The sequence below is a fragment of the Mollisia scopiformis genome, assembly GCF_001500285.1.
Source record: "Mollisia scopiformis unplaced genomic scaffold LY89scaffold_10, whole genome shotgun sequence".
NCBI classification, from domain to species: domain Eukaryota; kingdom Fungi; phylum Ascomycota; class Leotiomycetes; order Helotiales; family Mollisiaceae; genus Mollisia; species Mollisia scopiformis.
In genome coordinates this window covers 1,391,291-1,404,613 of record NW_017263590.1, presented here as the reverse complement: position 1 = coordinate 1,404,613, position 13,323 = coordinate 1,391,291, and the positions used below count along the sequence as shown (strand labels likewise).

Sequence of the window (13,323 nt, the reverse complement as noted above, 5' to 3'; positions counted from 1 at the left end):
CCAGGCTAGCCCGGTCCCTAATCCTTGTGATGACTCGTTGAAACTCCCAGGACCCCGCAGTGGTGGGGTTCGTCGCAAACTTCCTGGGTTTGTCGTTTGGTGCCAAACAAATACTCTGTGACAGCTGGCGATCATTTGAGGATATCGACGCGTATCGTGGCATTTGACGCCTTGGCAGAGTGAAGAGAGGGTTATTTATACAAGATGTGCTGCTGATTTAAGTTGGCATATCTGGATTCTTTTGCTCTTCGATTCATATCTGTTCTGTTCTAAGCTGAGGGTCTTGATTGCATATTCCGAGGAAGGAGAAAGACACTACAATCGCAAAGATGGCAGAAGCAAAGAGGAGAGTCACGGAGTCCAAGAAGGGTAGGTCTATTGTCTTTTCCTGCCAAAAGTCTCACAGAAAGGAATGAAAGCTAATAAGAAAATCTCCAGTCTGGACAACATTGATAAGTACGTCGAATTTTGCCTCTCTTTTGTCTTCATCCTAGGAGCCGAGATCTTCAGAATCCTCCTTGAGAGGTGCTCCTCCTCGAAGAAGATATTGTCTCAACTCCTCGGACGAGCTCCTCTGCTCCTCGATTTCCGTCAAAAGCGTATACTGATCCGCGAATAGCCAACACCGCTTACCTCTCCGGCCTCCTAACCCTCGACTACTCTCTCAAGAAACACGGCTCCAAATACCCTCTCGTAGCCCTCTACACCGACACCTTCCCCGCAGAAGGCCACGCCGCTCTCGAAGCCCGCGGCATTCCCAAGCAGAGAATCGAATACCTGCTTCCTACAAAAGGAAAGGATTATTCCGCTGATCCACGATTCTACGATTGTTGGAGCAAGCTCGCACCATTTAGCTTGGTGGAGTATGATAGAGTGGTGCAGTTGGACAGTGATATGTTGGTCAGGAGGAATATGGACGAGCTGATGGAGATGGAGCTTGATGGACCAGAATTGGAGGGCAAGGGAATGAAGGTCTTTGCTGCGGGACATGCCTGCGTTTGCAATCCACTGAAGAAGAAGCACTACCCTACTGATTGGTATGTCTCTCCTCTTCCACATCATCTATTACTGCATTTATGTTTTGGGAAGAAAGTAAGAAACTAATCAACTTCATTGTACAGGATCCCTTCCAACTGCGCCTTCACATCCCAACACACCACCCCCGACATCGCCCAAACCACTGGTCCCGACCCAGCCGTCGGCCCCCTCGGCTTCATGAACGGCGGTCTCCAAGTCGTGAACCCCTGTACCGCCGTCTACAACCAGATCGTCTCATACATGGAGTCCGACGCCGCCAACATGGATTTCGCCGACCAGTCTCTGTTATCTGACCTCTACAAAGGCCGTTGGGTCCCGTTGCCTTATGTGTATAATGCACTCAAGACTTTGAGGTGGGAGGGAGTGCATAGTGAGATCTGGAGAGATGAGGAGGTGAAGAATGTGCATTACATTTTGGCGCCGAAGCCGTGGGATGAGATGGATGCGGAGGGGAAGAATATCAGTAAGGATTTCACGCATCAGTGGTGGGTAGATGTGAATAATGAGAGATTGGCGGTGGAGAAGGAGAAAGGTGTATCGAAGGATGGGTTTTAAGTGGAGGGGATTGTGGAGATGACATGCATTTTGAGTTTGAGTAGAAAAAAGAGGTAGAGCGTGGCGTAGAGGTAGATTTGAGCTGAATGCTGACGATTTTTGACACGACGTTGGTGAAGAAACTTGGAAAAGTGGGTTTGAGGGTATCATTATTTTGTTTCTCACATATCAGGAGCTCATCGCTATGCTACCAGATCTACTCGTCCAAAAATCAGCCGCTTTACGGACGCCAGCAATGCAAATGGTACACATTTTCAGCCATCTGTATCTTACATCCTGCCATCGGCTTCGGTAAGCCATGCTTTGGCCAGTGATTGAGCTAGCCCCAGCCTCAAAATTCTCAGCAAATCGTCTCCAGATGTGCCTGCAGAGATACCGTTTCTCCAATCCCAACCACGCTTGATGTTCCCTCTAACAAGAACACCGCTACTGCTCATTGATTGCTTCAACTGCGAGGCTAGCATTGAGCTTCCAATAAGGGAGAAACTGCTTGTTCCGCTGACGTTTGATGTCGACTTCCGTAACATGTCTGTTGGAGATGAACCCTTAAGACCTTGTCCTGAAGCTACAACAGTCTGTAAGAATTCTGTACAGGCTGAATAAACACGGGGTCCAACAGTCTGGAGATCCTCAACAGCCTTCAACAAAATATCAATGTCTGAGACCGTGATCGCAAAATCTGGTTGGTTGATGAAGACCATCGCCTCTCCTAGCAGTGCTAGTAAGAAGTCGACACTGACAACTGCTCCGCGGCCTTCGTCGTAGAGACCACCTCGAATGTTGTCGTCTGAACTAGCGATGACTACTATCAAAGCTGCTGCCGCCTCATTCTTGCGTTCAATTCGACCCTTCCGAGGCTTTCCATTTGTTGCTTGCAGAACCTCAGCGTCTCTAAGGTCATAGAACTTCCTCAATGTCGCATAACCACTGAGCATCTTGAGAAGTAGCTTAGCAGCCTCGTCGTCCATCTCAGCCAATTCGCTTAGGGCGGTATTCGGGGCAGCGATGAGATGTCGAAGATGATCGTCTAATTCTGACTCTGGAGGATATGCAGTTGACTGAATTAGAGAGAACGAAATAAGTAGATCGAGCACATCCTTGACTTTTTGGCTCCTATGTGCCAAGGCATAGTACCACAAAGCTTCACCATATCTATGGGAGCCTTCAGCGAGAGAATTTGCGTAAGACTGTATACATTAGCAAAGCATTCTCCCAAATAACAGGTAAAACTTACCTCAGCTACCATCTCGGCATGGCGGCTCAAAGCAATATTATTGAGCAGTGTCCATAACTTGTCAACTGTGCTTGATGAATCCAGATCAATATCTTCCAAAAATGTCCCGACCATTTCCTCCGAGCGTTCGGTAGAGTCAAGTCTGCCCAGTAGTGCAATTGATATTTCCCAGCCTTCACGCACGGTTTGAGGTTGTCCAGAGCGGGCGGAAGTCCTCAACTCGCCTGTTCGTGCCAGACCTCGAGCATAGGCGATGAGCGTCTGATCCTTGACCCCGTCAGCTTTCGATGGAGATGAATTAAGTCCAAGCAGATCCATATCGTCCTGATCCAAGCTACCCATATTGATCAAACTCTTCTCTTCCACCCGTGGCAGCCAACCTCCCAGGGATGCCACTTCTGCTACAGCGGAAGAGACAGGTCCCGACCATCCTCGTAAAAATCCAATGACAGATACATAGTCACCCTCAAAGAGTGATGCTAGCGCTACTTCAATCTCATCTGCACTGTTTATGGCGAAGTCAGTCGAGTCAGCTGTTGCTATCTCGAAAGATCGCTGCAATTTACGCCGAAATGCACTCTCATCAGTCTCTCGCGATGCAGCCCGGTACGTATTCTGAGAGCGACCTAGGCGCCTCTCATCCTTTCCTTCATCCCACCATACAAGCAAGCCGATGGTCGATTCCAGCCAATCTTGTGCATTCTCAGTGACGGCCGCCACATCTCCCATGACTAGATTATACATGGTAACAAGATTCTGGTATATGTGCCAAGGCACTTTGCTTTCTGCTTTTTGTGCGGTCTTGCTATACATTCCAGAGCGTTCCAGAGACTCGCTGTCTCGATTTCGACCCTCGGCAAAGTTTTTGAGTTCCTCCAAAGCAGAAGCAGCCCTCAGTCGGAACAGAGTCCAATCACTGTTTCTGATGTTCCAGTCTCCGTTGCCGGCAGGACACAAGTGAAGAACATGAATGGCAGTGTTCACGACTTTCTCAATGTTAGCCAAGGCTACACCTGAGAATCCAGTTGGAGCGAATGGTTTCCGTGGTTCATCTGTATCATTCCTGGCATAGTTCCATCCGGCCGCTGTTAAGATACTCGTAACCGCGACGACCTTGCCACGAATAAGACAGTTAAAGATCGTGTCCCAGAAAAGGCGGTGATTCGCTGGACTAGGATTGTGGGACTGAATCTCTTCAAATTGTGATGGGTACGGATTATGGTATTCATCCATCCACTCAAGCAGAGTTTGTGGTAGCGGTTTGACTTTGCGATCAAACCCTTTTGAAATCTTCTCTGGGTGTTGAATTTGCAAAGTAAGACCAGCAATGAAGTTGGCTTTCGCAAACTTGGTTGCTTTTGGACCAGGACCTATTGATGCGGTGTATTCCTCCGAGTCCGGAACAGTAGTCTTGCTAGAATACTCCTCCCACAGGGTTATAAGCTCCCCGGGAATGGTGGCCAATGTTTCTCGAATCTGATCCATCTCATCAACCTCATCAACTTCGATGCTGTCGTCGTAAAGTCGTGAGACTATGGCTTCAGTTTCCAGAATAACGTCATCCGCTTCCTCTATTGCTGGTGCAGGCATCCGAGTGTATAAACCCTTTGCGATCGCTTCAAATGGAGATATCCTAGGTCGGGACATGGATTGTGCAAAAGAGTCGTTCATTCCCCTACTTCGTTTCAAAGAGCCTGGTGTGGAAAGTAATAGCTCGGACTCGTCTCGATCTTCATATCGTGGCGCATTATTCCTCTTGGGAAGCTCGGCCTCGTAGTCGTCCATATTTTCATCATCTTCATATGATCCTTCGTCGTCATACATCGCATCAGGGTCGTCTTCAGCGTATTCTCGGGTCTTTCGTTGGCCGTCGTCATGCTCCTCATCTTCCATATATTCTCCTTCCAGCTCCTCCTCCTCCTCCTCGTGAACATCGTATTGATGGCTTAGGCCTGAACGCTGCGGCGCAACGGACGATCGCATGAAGCTGGCAGATGGAGAATTAGTACCAAATGTGCTCTGCTTGGAGAAAGATAGAGGCTTGAGAGGTGAATTATCCATCATGGAGCTTCCAAAGATCGAGGCAGGTGGGGGCCCAGCTGGTGTGAATGAACCAGTCGATGAAGGTGGAGGTCCAGCTGGGGTAGTGGAAGGATTTGAAGGTCCAAATGAGATGCCATTGTTGCCATTGTTTGATCTCCTGTCAGGCGTTGATGGAGGGCTGGACGAGTAGGGAACCTGGAAGCTCATTTTGCTTTCGATCGTCTGCAAATTATAGGTGAGGGTAGAAAGACATGCGCAGATATCGAAACAATTTGTGCGATCGTAGCAAAATATGCGCTCGAAGGGCGAGCTCGATGTTGGTTGTCGAAAAGGCAGTTGTTTTTCAGTATTGACACAGCTTCCTCGAATAAAGTTCATCCACCCATGATCGCTAGCGCAAAACGCGTCTCCTCACCTTCAACAACGCGACTCTTTCATGAGCAAGATATTCACGGACAATACACACCATTGAACTCTATCTAGCGTCTAAATCAACTTCCTAATACTATTGATGGTAAAGCAATGCCTAGGTAAGTATGCGTATATGGACCTTTCAGCCACGACTAACATGTGCAGGGAAATCATCACGATTCAAGCCGGCCAGTGCGGCAATAGCAGTTAGTACGATCCTTCAGATACGTTATAGAATGGTCTCTAATACAATGCTATAGTTGGTAGTCAGTTCTGGCAGCAGCTCTGCCAAGAACATGGCATCAGTCAAGATGGGAATCTGGAGGAGTTTGCGACAGAAGGCGGGGATCGAAAAGACGTTTTCTTCTATCAGTCTGATGATACGAGGTATATCCCAAGAGCTATCTTGATAGATTTAGAGCCTCGAGTACGTACAATGTTCCAAATTGCAGCCACCTAGCACTTCTGATATTGGTAATTGCAGGTTATCAACAGTATCCAAACAGGCCCTTACAAAAACATATACAACCCCGAAAATTTCTTTGTCGGCAAGAACGGCGTGGGAGCGGCAAACAATTGGGGTGATGGATATCAGACTGGAGAGCTGGTTCATGAGGATATCATGGAAATGATAGACCGTGAGGCAGATGGTAGTGACTCTTTAGAGGTAGGAGAGATGACCTACTCCTAAGGATACTGTTGTTTACATCTCCAGGGTTTTATGATGCTTCATTCAATAGCAGGAGGAACCGGATCTGGCCTGGGATCATTTCTTCTTGAGAGATTGAATGACCGGTTCCCGAAGAAGATCATCCAGACATATTCAGTGTTTCCAGATACAACAAATGCGGATGATGTGGTTGTACATCCTTACAACAGTCTGTTGTCAATGAGGAGATTGACACAAAATGCGGACTCGGTTGTAGTCTTGGACAATGGTGCACTTTCACGAATAGCAGCAGACCGCCTGCACGTTCAAGTGCCTTCATTCCAACAGACGAACCAGCTTGTGGGTTTCGCTACTTCCATTATCCCGGTTTTGTTAACATTGAAATAGGTCTCTACGGTCATGTCAGCTAGCACGACTACTCTTCGATACCCAGGCTATATGCACAATGACCTTGTTAGCATAGTAGCATCATTGATTCCTACTCCAAGATGCCATTTCCTCATGACAGCATACACGCCATTTACAGGTGCTAATGTCGACCAAGCCAAGACTGTCCGTAAAACAACCGTTCTTGATGTTATGCGACGCCTATTGCAGCCAAAGAACCGCATGGTCTCTACGATTCCTGGCAAGAAGAGTTGCTATATCTCCATCTTGAATGTCATTCAAGGAGATGTGGAGCCCTCGGATGTCCACAAGAGTCTCCTCAGAATTCGAGAACGTAGACTTGCTACATTCATTCCTTGGGGTCCAGCTAGTATTCAAGTGGCCCTGACCAAGAAGAGTCCTTACATGCCAATGAACCATCGGGTCAGTGGTCTAATGTTAGCAAATCATACGAGCATAGCTACAGTAAGTATGAAGGCCTGTAAATTGAAGATCTCCACTGATGGTACATTCACAGCTTTTCAAGCGTACTGTAAGACAATATGATGGGATGAGAAAGCGTAATGCCTTCGTGGATGTGTATAAGAAGACCGCACCCTTCGCCGACAACCTCAACGAATTTGATGAGGCAAGAGAGGTCGTTACAGATCTTATCGCTGAGTACGAAGCAGCTGAAGATGCAGATTACCTGAATCCAGAGGCAGACAAAGCAGCTGCAGCAGGAGGAGAGGCAGTGGACAAGAGAGTGGCATGAGGATGACGAGGCAAAGTGCATTTTGAGAGATGGAGTTGAGGTTCGGTGTATAGGAAGGCATTTCTTGCTGACGGCGTTAGTTGTTGACAATTAATGATACCAATGTGAAGAGTTGTCTCGTGATATTTCAGGGGTCTCGTTTGTTGATTCCTCAGTCATCTCTTCGAATGCACTAAACGTCATTGAAGAAGTCCCCGGAGCAAAGCTCCTGACCAGCAGGGAACAAGTCGTGCTATTACTCAATTAGCAACTCTTCCGACTCAGGAACTGGGGAGCATGACATAGCTTCCAGTAAGTGAGGTGGGGCAATACAGAGCTTTCATTCAAAGGTAGGACACGATTTCTTTCACATCTCGACACATTTTCTACATTACTCAGAAAATCAATATCCTCACGTAGTAAGTGAATACGACCGTGCTCTTCTATTCCTACCTAACAATCTATTCCAGATATCAACATGTCTGAACAAAAGAGCAAAGCCGAAATCATCGCTGAGCGTCAAGCCAACCTTCCCCTCCCAGAAGACCCACCTGTCGCCTCAGACTGGAACTCTGCCGATGCCCGAACAGTCAACGTCGCTGCTGGAGAGCGTCAATCTGAAATTTCTACTGGTGATGCTTCATCGACTGGATTGAGAGAACCTGCTACTGCTGGAAGTGGCGTGAGAGAGGAGGGTGGTACAGATATGAGTGGCGTCGGAAGGCAAGGAAAAGATGGTTTGGATGGTCTGCCAAAGGATGCTTTGAAGAAATAGAAGATCATTGAAGCTGTGTTGGTGGTTTTGGAAGCTCGAAAATTGGAGGAAGCTTTTGGGTTGCTCAGATGTCCCAGGGTAGCATAAAGTCAAATTGAGCAAAGTTTCAAAACCAACATCCAACTCTATATTAAAACAGGCCATCATTGATCAATGGCATTGTCCAAACCTAGATTCCACCATAAAGTTCCTCAAAAGTCTCAACACAGACGGGGACATCGAATTCTTCATTCGAAGAGCAGCACGTGCGCATGAAGTACCCCTCCAAGAAGACTCCTCTTTTCCTTCCATCATCGACGTATTGACCAAGAGCGTCGACCACCACCGAAACATGACCGCAGCTAAACTGAAAAATACCCACATCATTGGTGTAAGGCGGCTCGAGTGGCACAAGAAATATACTTTGGATGATGTCATGGGTGTTGATCGCGCATGATGTGAGGCTTGAGAGCTAGAGTGCAAAACGTGGTAGATACAAAGATATCTGTTGTTGTCGAAAATATATTTGGAAATACTATCAAGATCGAAAAATATGTCTGGAAGAAACCCAAACTTTGGCACAAAGGTTGTGATACCACAAGCCCTCCCATTCGCGAGAAACAGAAAAGCAAAATAGCTGGAAGACCCAAATTTCTTGAACGATTGATACCCAGTATTCTGGAATGTGCTGACATATTTCCCAGGTCAACGACCCTCATTCAATCATTAAAGAAAGTGCGGGCCCCGTAGCCTCAGATTCCCTCGCAGCAGAGTCCGACACCTTCTCGGAGAACCGTAACTCAGAACCTCAATCTGTCTCTGGTTCCAACTCTACCTTTGCAAACACCAATACATCCGGAGTAATTCGTCTCGACCCTGCTTCTGACGCTGAGTCTCGTCAGGCACAGGAGAACTGGGCTTCTGAGCGTTCTTATCCCGATGCTCTAGGAGGTCAATCTAAGCGTACCGCTGTTGAGAATACTCAGGGTTCATATCAGACTGGTGGCTCGAGCAGCAATGCTGGCACAGCGCCAAGCTATGTGAACAGCCAGTATGTTGATGCAGGGGGACCGAAAGGGAAGAATTTGACAGAGGGAGGTTTTGACGAGAACGCCAAGAACGCGAGCTTCAATCAGGATATTGGTGGAAAGAACGATCCTGGACGATTGGCAGAACAGAAGTTTGAAAGAGAAAATGCTGATGCGGCTGGGACTGCAGGCATGCCCAAGCAGCAAGGCGTGTCCGGTGACAACACCTACGATACTCTTGGTGGTGACACTTCTGCATGAGAAAGCAGACAGATAATAAAAAGCATTGCATACTATCCTGTATGCGCTACAATCTAAAGCTCCCATCCATGAACGCCAGTGCTTTGCAGAGAGGTATCCAAACAGCCTACTTACTCCAACAAATTTTTATACAATGTCAACGCCATGCTCCAGGATCTATTTCTGTACCCAAGTCCCTGTCTTCTAGAAATGTGCGCCCTCGAAGGGGTTCGGGCAAGTACTCTTGCACCACCCGTCCTTCTTTGTAATTTGGGTTGTACTTGTATTCATCACCATACCCCAATTCCTTCATCAGCTTTGTGGGAGCATTTCTCAAATGAATGGGAATGGGAAGAGCAGCAACTCCTGGTTCTCGCAGAGCAGCATAAGCGTTGTTTAGACCTCGATATGCTCTTGTGCTCTTTGGGGCAAGACACAAGGCTACACAACAGTGACCCAAAGCTATTCTGCACTCGGGCATCCCAATCTTCTCTGCTGCCGTGTAGGCACCTGTTGCTAGGCTGAGCATACTGTTGTCTGCTAGTCCAACGTCCTCTGATGCTATAACGACCATTCTCCTTGCAATGTACAACGGATCCTCGCCTGATTGGAGCATGCGTGCGAGATAATAGAGTGCCGCGTCAGGGTCACTGCCTCTAACTGACTTGTGGAATGCACTTATGGTATCATAATGTTGGTCGCCGGCTCTATCATACACCAGAGTCTTTGTCAATGAAGCTTTGATTTCCTCCTTTGTGGTTGATGGTCGAGTCGAAAGTCCCATGGCTAATTCGAGCAGATTCAATGATGTCCTAGCGTCTCCGTCCGAAAATGCTGCCAAGTACTTGAGTAGTTCTGAGTCTACCAGATCTGAAGGTGTATAATTGTGACCTTCTTTGGCAAGGGCTCGTTCTAATATCTGCAGAATATCATCATCCGTCAATTTGGACAATGTAAATGTCCGACACCGTGACAATAAAGCGTTTTGTACTTTGAATGATGGATTCTCTATTGACCAATTAGTATAGACTTTGACAGCGATCTAGGAGTTGAGCAGCTATGCGAGGACTTGAAATGCATCGGTTTTTAACAAACTGTACGCAATGATCCCGAAGATCTGGGCTCCTGGCAGAATTTAACGTACCTGTCGTCGCTCCGATTAACGTAATCTGCCCTGACTCAACAGGACCTAGAAACACATCTTGTTGTGATTTCGAAAATCGGTGTATCTCGTCGCAGAAGATTATCGTCTTTCGTCCCGTCAATCCCAGTTCTCCTCGTGCTTCTGCGAATATCTTCTTGCATTCCGCCACTCCCGAACTGGTACTGTTGATTTCCACGAATCTAGACCCAACCATAGAAGCTATACAACGGGCTATGGTTGTCTTTCCAGTTCCAGCACCACCCCAAAGAATCATCGAAGGGACTCGATCTTGCTCTATCAAGCTTCGTAAAACTCCTTGTGGTCCAACTAGGTCTTGGCCGCAGACGTCGTCCAGAGAAGTTGGTCGCATGCGCTCTGCCAATGGGGCGGCTTTCTGGAATGCATTCGTCTTGGTCTTTTTCGCAGGCTGAACGTCCTCATTCTTTATAACAGGTTCCACTTCCTCCTTCACAGCTGTTGTGATGTCCTCAAAAGAACGCTTTCGCGGTGGCGGATTTGAGGTATTGGGTTTGCCATTGCTGGCCGGTTTTTGTTGTATACTTAAGGTAGGACTTGGTTCTGGCTTTGGCGTAGGATATGATACTGCCTTTTTCGCAGCAGGTGTTTGAAAGAAACTCGAAACGGACGGCTTTTGGGAAGCTGTTGTATTCTGTGTAGAGCCATTCTGAGTCAGAGGCGGCGACTCGAGATAAGATTCACATCCTGAATCAATATGATCATTGATATCTTTCGATTTGACTCCTTTCCCGCAGATAGGACATGCAACCATGGTGGCGGGATGCGGTTGTGTTGATGTATTATTTTTTTTCGAGGTAGGGTAGCGAAGAAAATATCTCTGGTAGACGCGATTCGCGCGAACTGCGCGTTGGGCGCGTCAGGCAACCCCACAATTCGGCAGTCTACAGCTGGGAACTCGCTAAAGCCACTATATTCCAGGGTGCAACCAGGCTGTGTTTTTCTCGCAATAGCTAGACGTTACTACCAACTCATCGTATCTCACTGATATAAGCAAGAGGCATGTCTCCAAACGCTCACATCTACCTTTCCACTGAGTTGAAGAGTCATGCAAGCGCATACTGTTTTCGAGCATTTATCCCGCCTCACATATGCTACCCGTTTAGACAGTGGTGTACTGCATATTGTGTCGGAGGTCTCTACGCTAATTCGGGATAGAATGGTACAGGCAAGACATGACTGAAGGATTTCAAAAAGTGATAAGTTCTGTGCAGATCTAAGAAGACGCGGAGTGCAAGAGATGCGGGAGGCTCTACTTGGCTCGAAGAGACATATCAATTTCGCCGAATCAAGTGAGAATTGACCAAGAATGTTCCCAATTTTTACTTTTGCAAGCTCTGATCATTTTCTGGAATCTCGTTTCATTTTTTCTACCAACTATCATTTCTAGCAAAGATAATGCTCACTGTACCTCAGCTTACCAGGATGATTAGTTCTCTCTGCCCCTTCATCCACTCGACGCAACTGCGGCAGGTGCATTCGCATCGCAGCCAGATATTGGATTGAAATACACATAGTGCGCTGGCAGACCCTCAATTAGATCAACCACCACACCCAGGCCGGTCTTATCTCCTTCGTTACCACCAGTCTCATACAGCCGTCCTGTAACAACCAGCATATCACTTGCTTGCACTGTGCCATTCTGCCTTGAGATCCAGAATTCGGGGTAGTAGTGATCCCAGGTTCCCCAATCCAAATTGTGCTCTGGAAGTTGAGGAACGACATCGTTGTAGTGCGTGACTCGATAATTGTTTCCTTGTGCTGGGGCCTGATTTTCAATGTAGTTTGAAACATCCACGGCTCCAACAGATGGCTGCCCGAATGTATACTATTTTGTGTGAGTGACTATTTCGTAAATCTAAGAACCACTGCTTACCATGTCAACGATGTGTCCATCATCTCTCAACTTTGCTCCCAGGAGTGCAGCAATTGCAGCTCCGAGACTGTGACCAGTGGTAACGATCTTGAAATCCGGATTCATGGCCAGCGAAATATTGATAGTTGTCTCAACGATTGGTAAGACATCATTTGCAGCTTGCCAGAAACCGTCATGGATCAAGCAGCCATCAACAGTATTGGCTTTACCACATAGAGTGGTCTTACTCCGCGCAATATTGAGATCCGTCAAAGCATCAATGGGGTTAGACGCAATCGATGTACCTTGAATTGAGACAATGATGAGCTGATGGCTCCTGTCAATCGCCACATATCCTGCGGTCTGGGTTATTCCAACGCTGTTATAATTCAGTAAACTTGTTTCAAGACTAGCGGGATTTCTCACTCGAAGAAACTATCCAATATCACTGTTTGAAGGGCCTCTACACCTGGGCAATAGCCTCCTTCACGGGTGCAAGCAACTGTGTTGCCAGTTCCATTCTGGATATTGTCATAGCAGTATGCTGCCCCCGCATATTGCGCCAATAATTCGAATTGATTGAGCTCAGCTTGAGTTATTCCTAGATTGTCTTAGAAAACTCATGGCATTCATGATTTGAGGATGTATGTACCACGTGTATCTCGGACTTTTAGTGGCTCAGCATAGGCTAAAGCCAGGAAGAGCACGATAATGAGATTCCGGAAAGAAAACATGACTGTGGCGAATCTAGACGCTTATCTCTGAATCACCAAGTTATCTGAAGACGAACGCAGGGCATGAGGAAATCAAGCAAGAAGGAGTGAACAAAGACCAAGATCATCTTGATCCGGAGATTTTGGCAATTTGCTGAACAAAGAAGGGAAGATTGAGAACGGAACGCACAATTCAATCGTGCCATTCGTTTTCAACTATGGGATATGTAAGAATATAGCCTCTGAATCAGTAGCACACTAGTCGGTGGGATATGTAACACAGAAGCTTTCTCGTGAACAGCAACAATCACTTTGCCATATTTTCTGGCGGCGCAAGACCGACATAAGCCAAAGTCGCCGAAGATCTGGCAATGCATGATCTTTAGAATACCGGAATGCTGGCTACGTTCAATAACACGTGCCGCAAGACCTATTCACCTCATTGGAAGTAGTTCGAAGCAGGAACTACCAGCTGCGTATCT

General features: G+C 47.1%; 6 protein-coding genes across 6 annotated transcripts; 3 read left to right on the top strand and 3 right to left on the bottom strand.

Annotated features, from left to right (window-relative positions):
* The first annotated feature begins 85 nt into the window (after window positions 1-85).
* LY89DRAFT_684299 (nucleotide-diphospho-sugar transferase) lies at window positions 86-1,849 on the top strand. The gene is made up of 4 exons (XM_018214848.1): window positions 86-369; window positions 439-456; window positions 620-1,037; window positions 1,122-1,849. Exons 1-4 carry the CDS (start codon window positions 330-332, stop codon window positions 1,591-1,593), a joined length of 948 nt encoding a protein of 315 aa, XP_018072750.1. The 5' UTR covers window positions 86-329; the 3' UTR covers window positions 1,594-1,849.
* Window positions 1,610-5,206, bottom strand: LY89DRAFT_706874 (uncharacterized protein). The gene is made up of 2 exons (XM_018217555.1): window positions 2,828-5,206; window positions 1,610-2,780 (listed from the first exon to the last, which is right to left on the bottom strand). Exons 1-2 carry the CDS (start codon window positions 5,075-5,077, stop codon window positions 1,863-1,865), a joined length of 3,168 nt encoding a protein of 1,055 aa, XP_018072749.1. The 5' UTR covers window positions 5,078-5,206; the 3' UTR covers window positions 1,610-1,862.
* Window positions 5,207-5,392: 186 nt separating this feature from the next.
* On the top strand, window positions 5,393-7,337 carry LY89DRAFT_746667 (tubulin-domain-containing protein; the record flags this gene model as incomplete). Its single annotated transcript, XM_018221099.1, has 7 exons — window positions 5,393-5,400; window positions 5,447-5,487; window positions 5,542-5,708; window positions 5,766-5,948; window positions 5,997-6,290; window positions 6,339-6,803; window positions 6,856-7,337. The coding sequence occupies 7 exons, from the start codon at window positions 5,393-5,395 to the stop codon at window positions 7,090-7,092; spliced, it is 1,395 nt and encodes a 464-aa protein (XP_018072748.1). The 3' UTR covers window positions 7,093-7,337.
* A 212-nt stretch (window positions 7,338-7,549) lies between these two features.
* Window positions 7,550-9,114, top strand: LY89DRAFT_733063 (uncharacterized protein; the record flags this gene model as incomplete). Its single annotated transcript, XM_018219758.1, has 2 exons — window positions 7,550-7,753; window positions 8,530-9,114. 2 exons carry the CDS (start codon window positions 7,550-7,552, stop codon window positions 9,112-9,114), a joined length of 789 nt encoding a protein of 262 aa, XP_018072747.1.
* A 914-nt stretch (window positions 9,115-10,028) lies between these two features.
* Window positions 10,029-11,074, bottom strand: LY89DRAFT_47348 (P-loop containing nucleoside triphosphate hydrolase protein). Its single transcript, XM_018207785.1, has 2 exons — window positions 10,238-11,074; window positions 10,029-10,187 (listed from the first exon to the last, which is right to left on the bottom strand). Exons 1-2 carry the CDS (start codon window positions 11,025-11,027, stop codon window positions 10,180-10,182), a joined length of 798 nt encoding a protein of 265 aa, XP_018072746.1. The 5' UTR covers window positions 11,028-11,074; the 3' UTR covers window positions 10,029-10,179.
* A 520-nt stretch (window positions 11,075-11,594) lies between these two features.
* LY89DRAFT_746663 (alpha/beta-hydrolase) lies at window positions 11,595-12,862 on the bottom strand (the record flags this gene model as incomplete). The annotated part of the gene is made up of 4 exons (XM_018221098.1): window positions 11,595-12,101; window positions 12,150-12,507; window positions 12,555-12,729; window positions 12,781-12,862. 4 exons carry the CDS (start codon window positions 12,860-12,862, stop codon window positions 11,721-11,723), a joined length of 996 nt encoding a protein of 331 aa, XP_018072745.1. The 3' UTR covers window positions 11,595-11,720.
* Between the last annotated feature and the right edge of the window lie 461 nt (window positions 12,863-13,323).

What these genes read in the sequence shown, in the direction of transcription:
- LY89DRAFT_47348 (XM_018207785.1), bottom strand. Translation starts at nt 11,027, where the DNA reads ATGGTTGCATGTCCTATCTGCGGGAAAGGAGTCAAATCGAAAGATATC.
- LY89DRAFT_706874 (XM_018217555.1), bottom strand. Translation starts at nt 5,077, where the DNA reads ATGAGCTTCCAGGTTCCCTACTCGTCCAGCCCTCCATCAACGCCTGAC. An exon ending in ATGCCGAGATGGTAGCTGAG is followed by an intron (nt 2,781 to 2,827) that starts GTAAGTTTTACC and finishes TAATGTATACAG; the next exon opens with TCTTACGCAAATTCTCTCGC.
- LY89DRAFT_684299 (XM_018214848.1), top strand. Translation starts at nt 330, where the DNA reads ATGGCAGAAGCAAAGAGGAGAGTCACGGAGTCCAAGAAGG. An exon ending in AAGCACTACCCTACTGATTG is followed by an intron (nt 1,038 to 1,121) that starts GTATGTCTCTCC and finishes TTCATTGTACAG; the next exon opens with GATCCCTTCCAACTGCGCCT.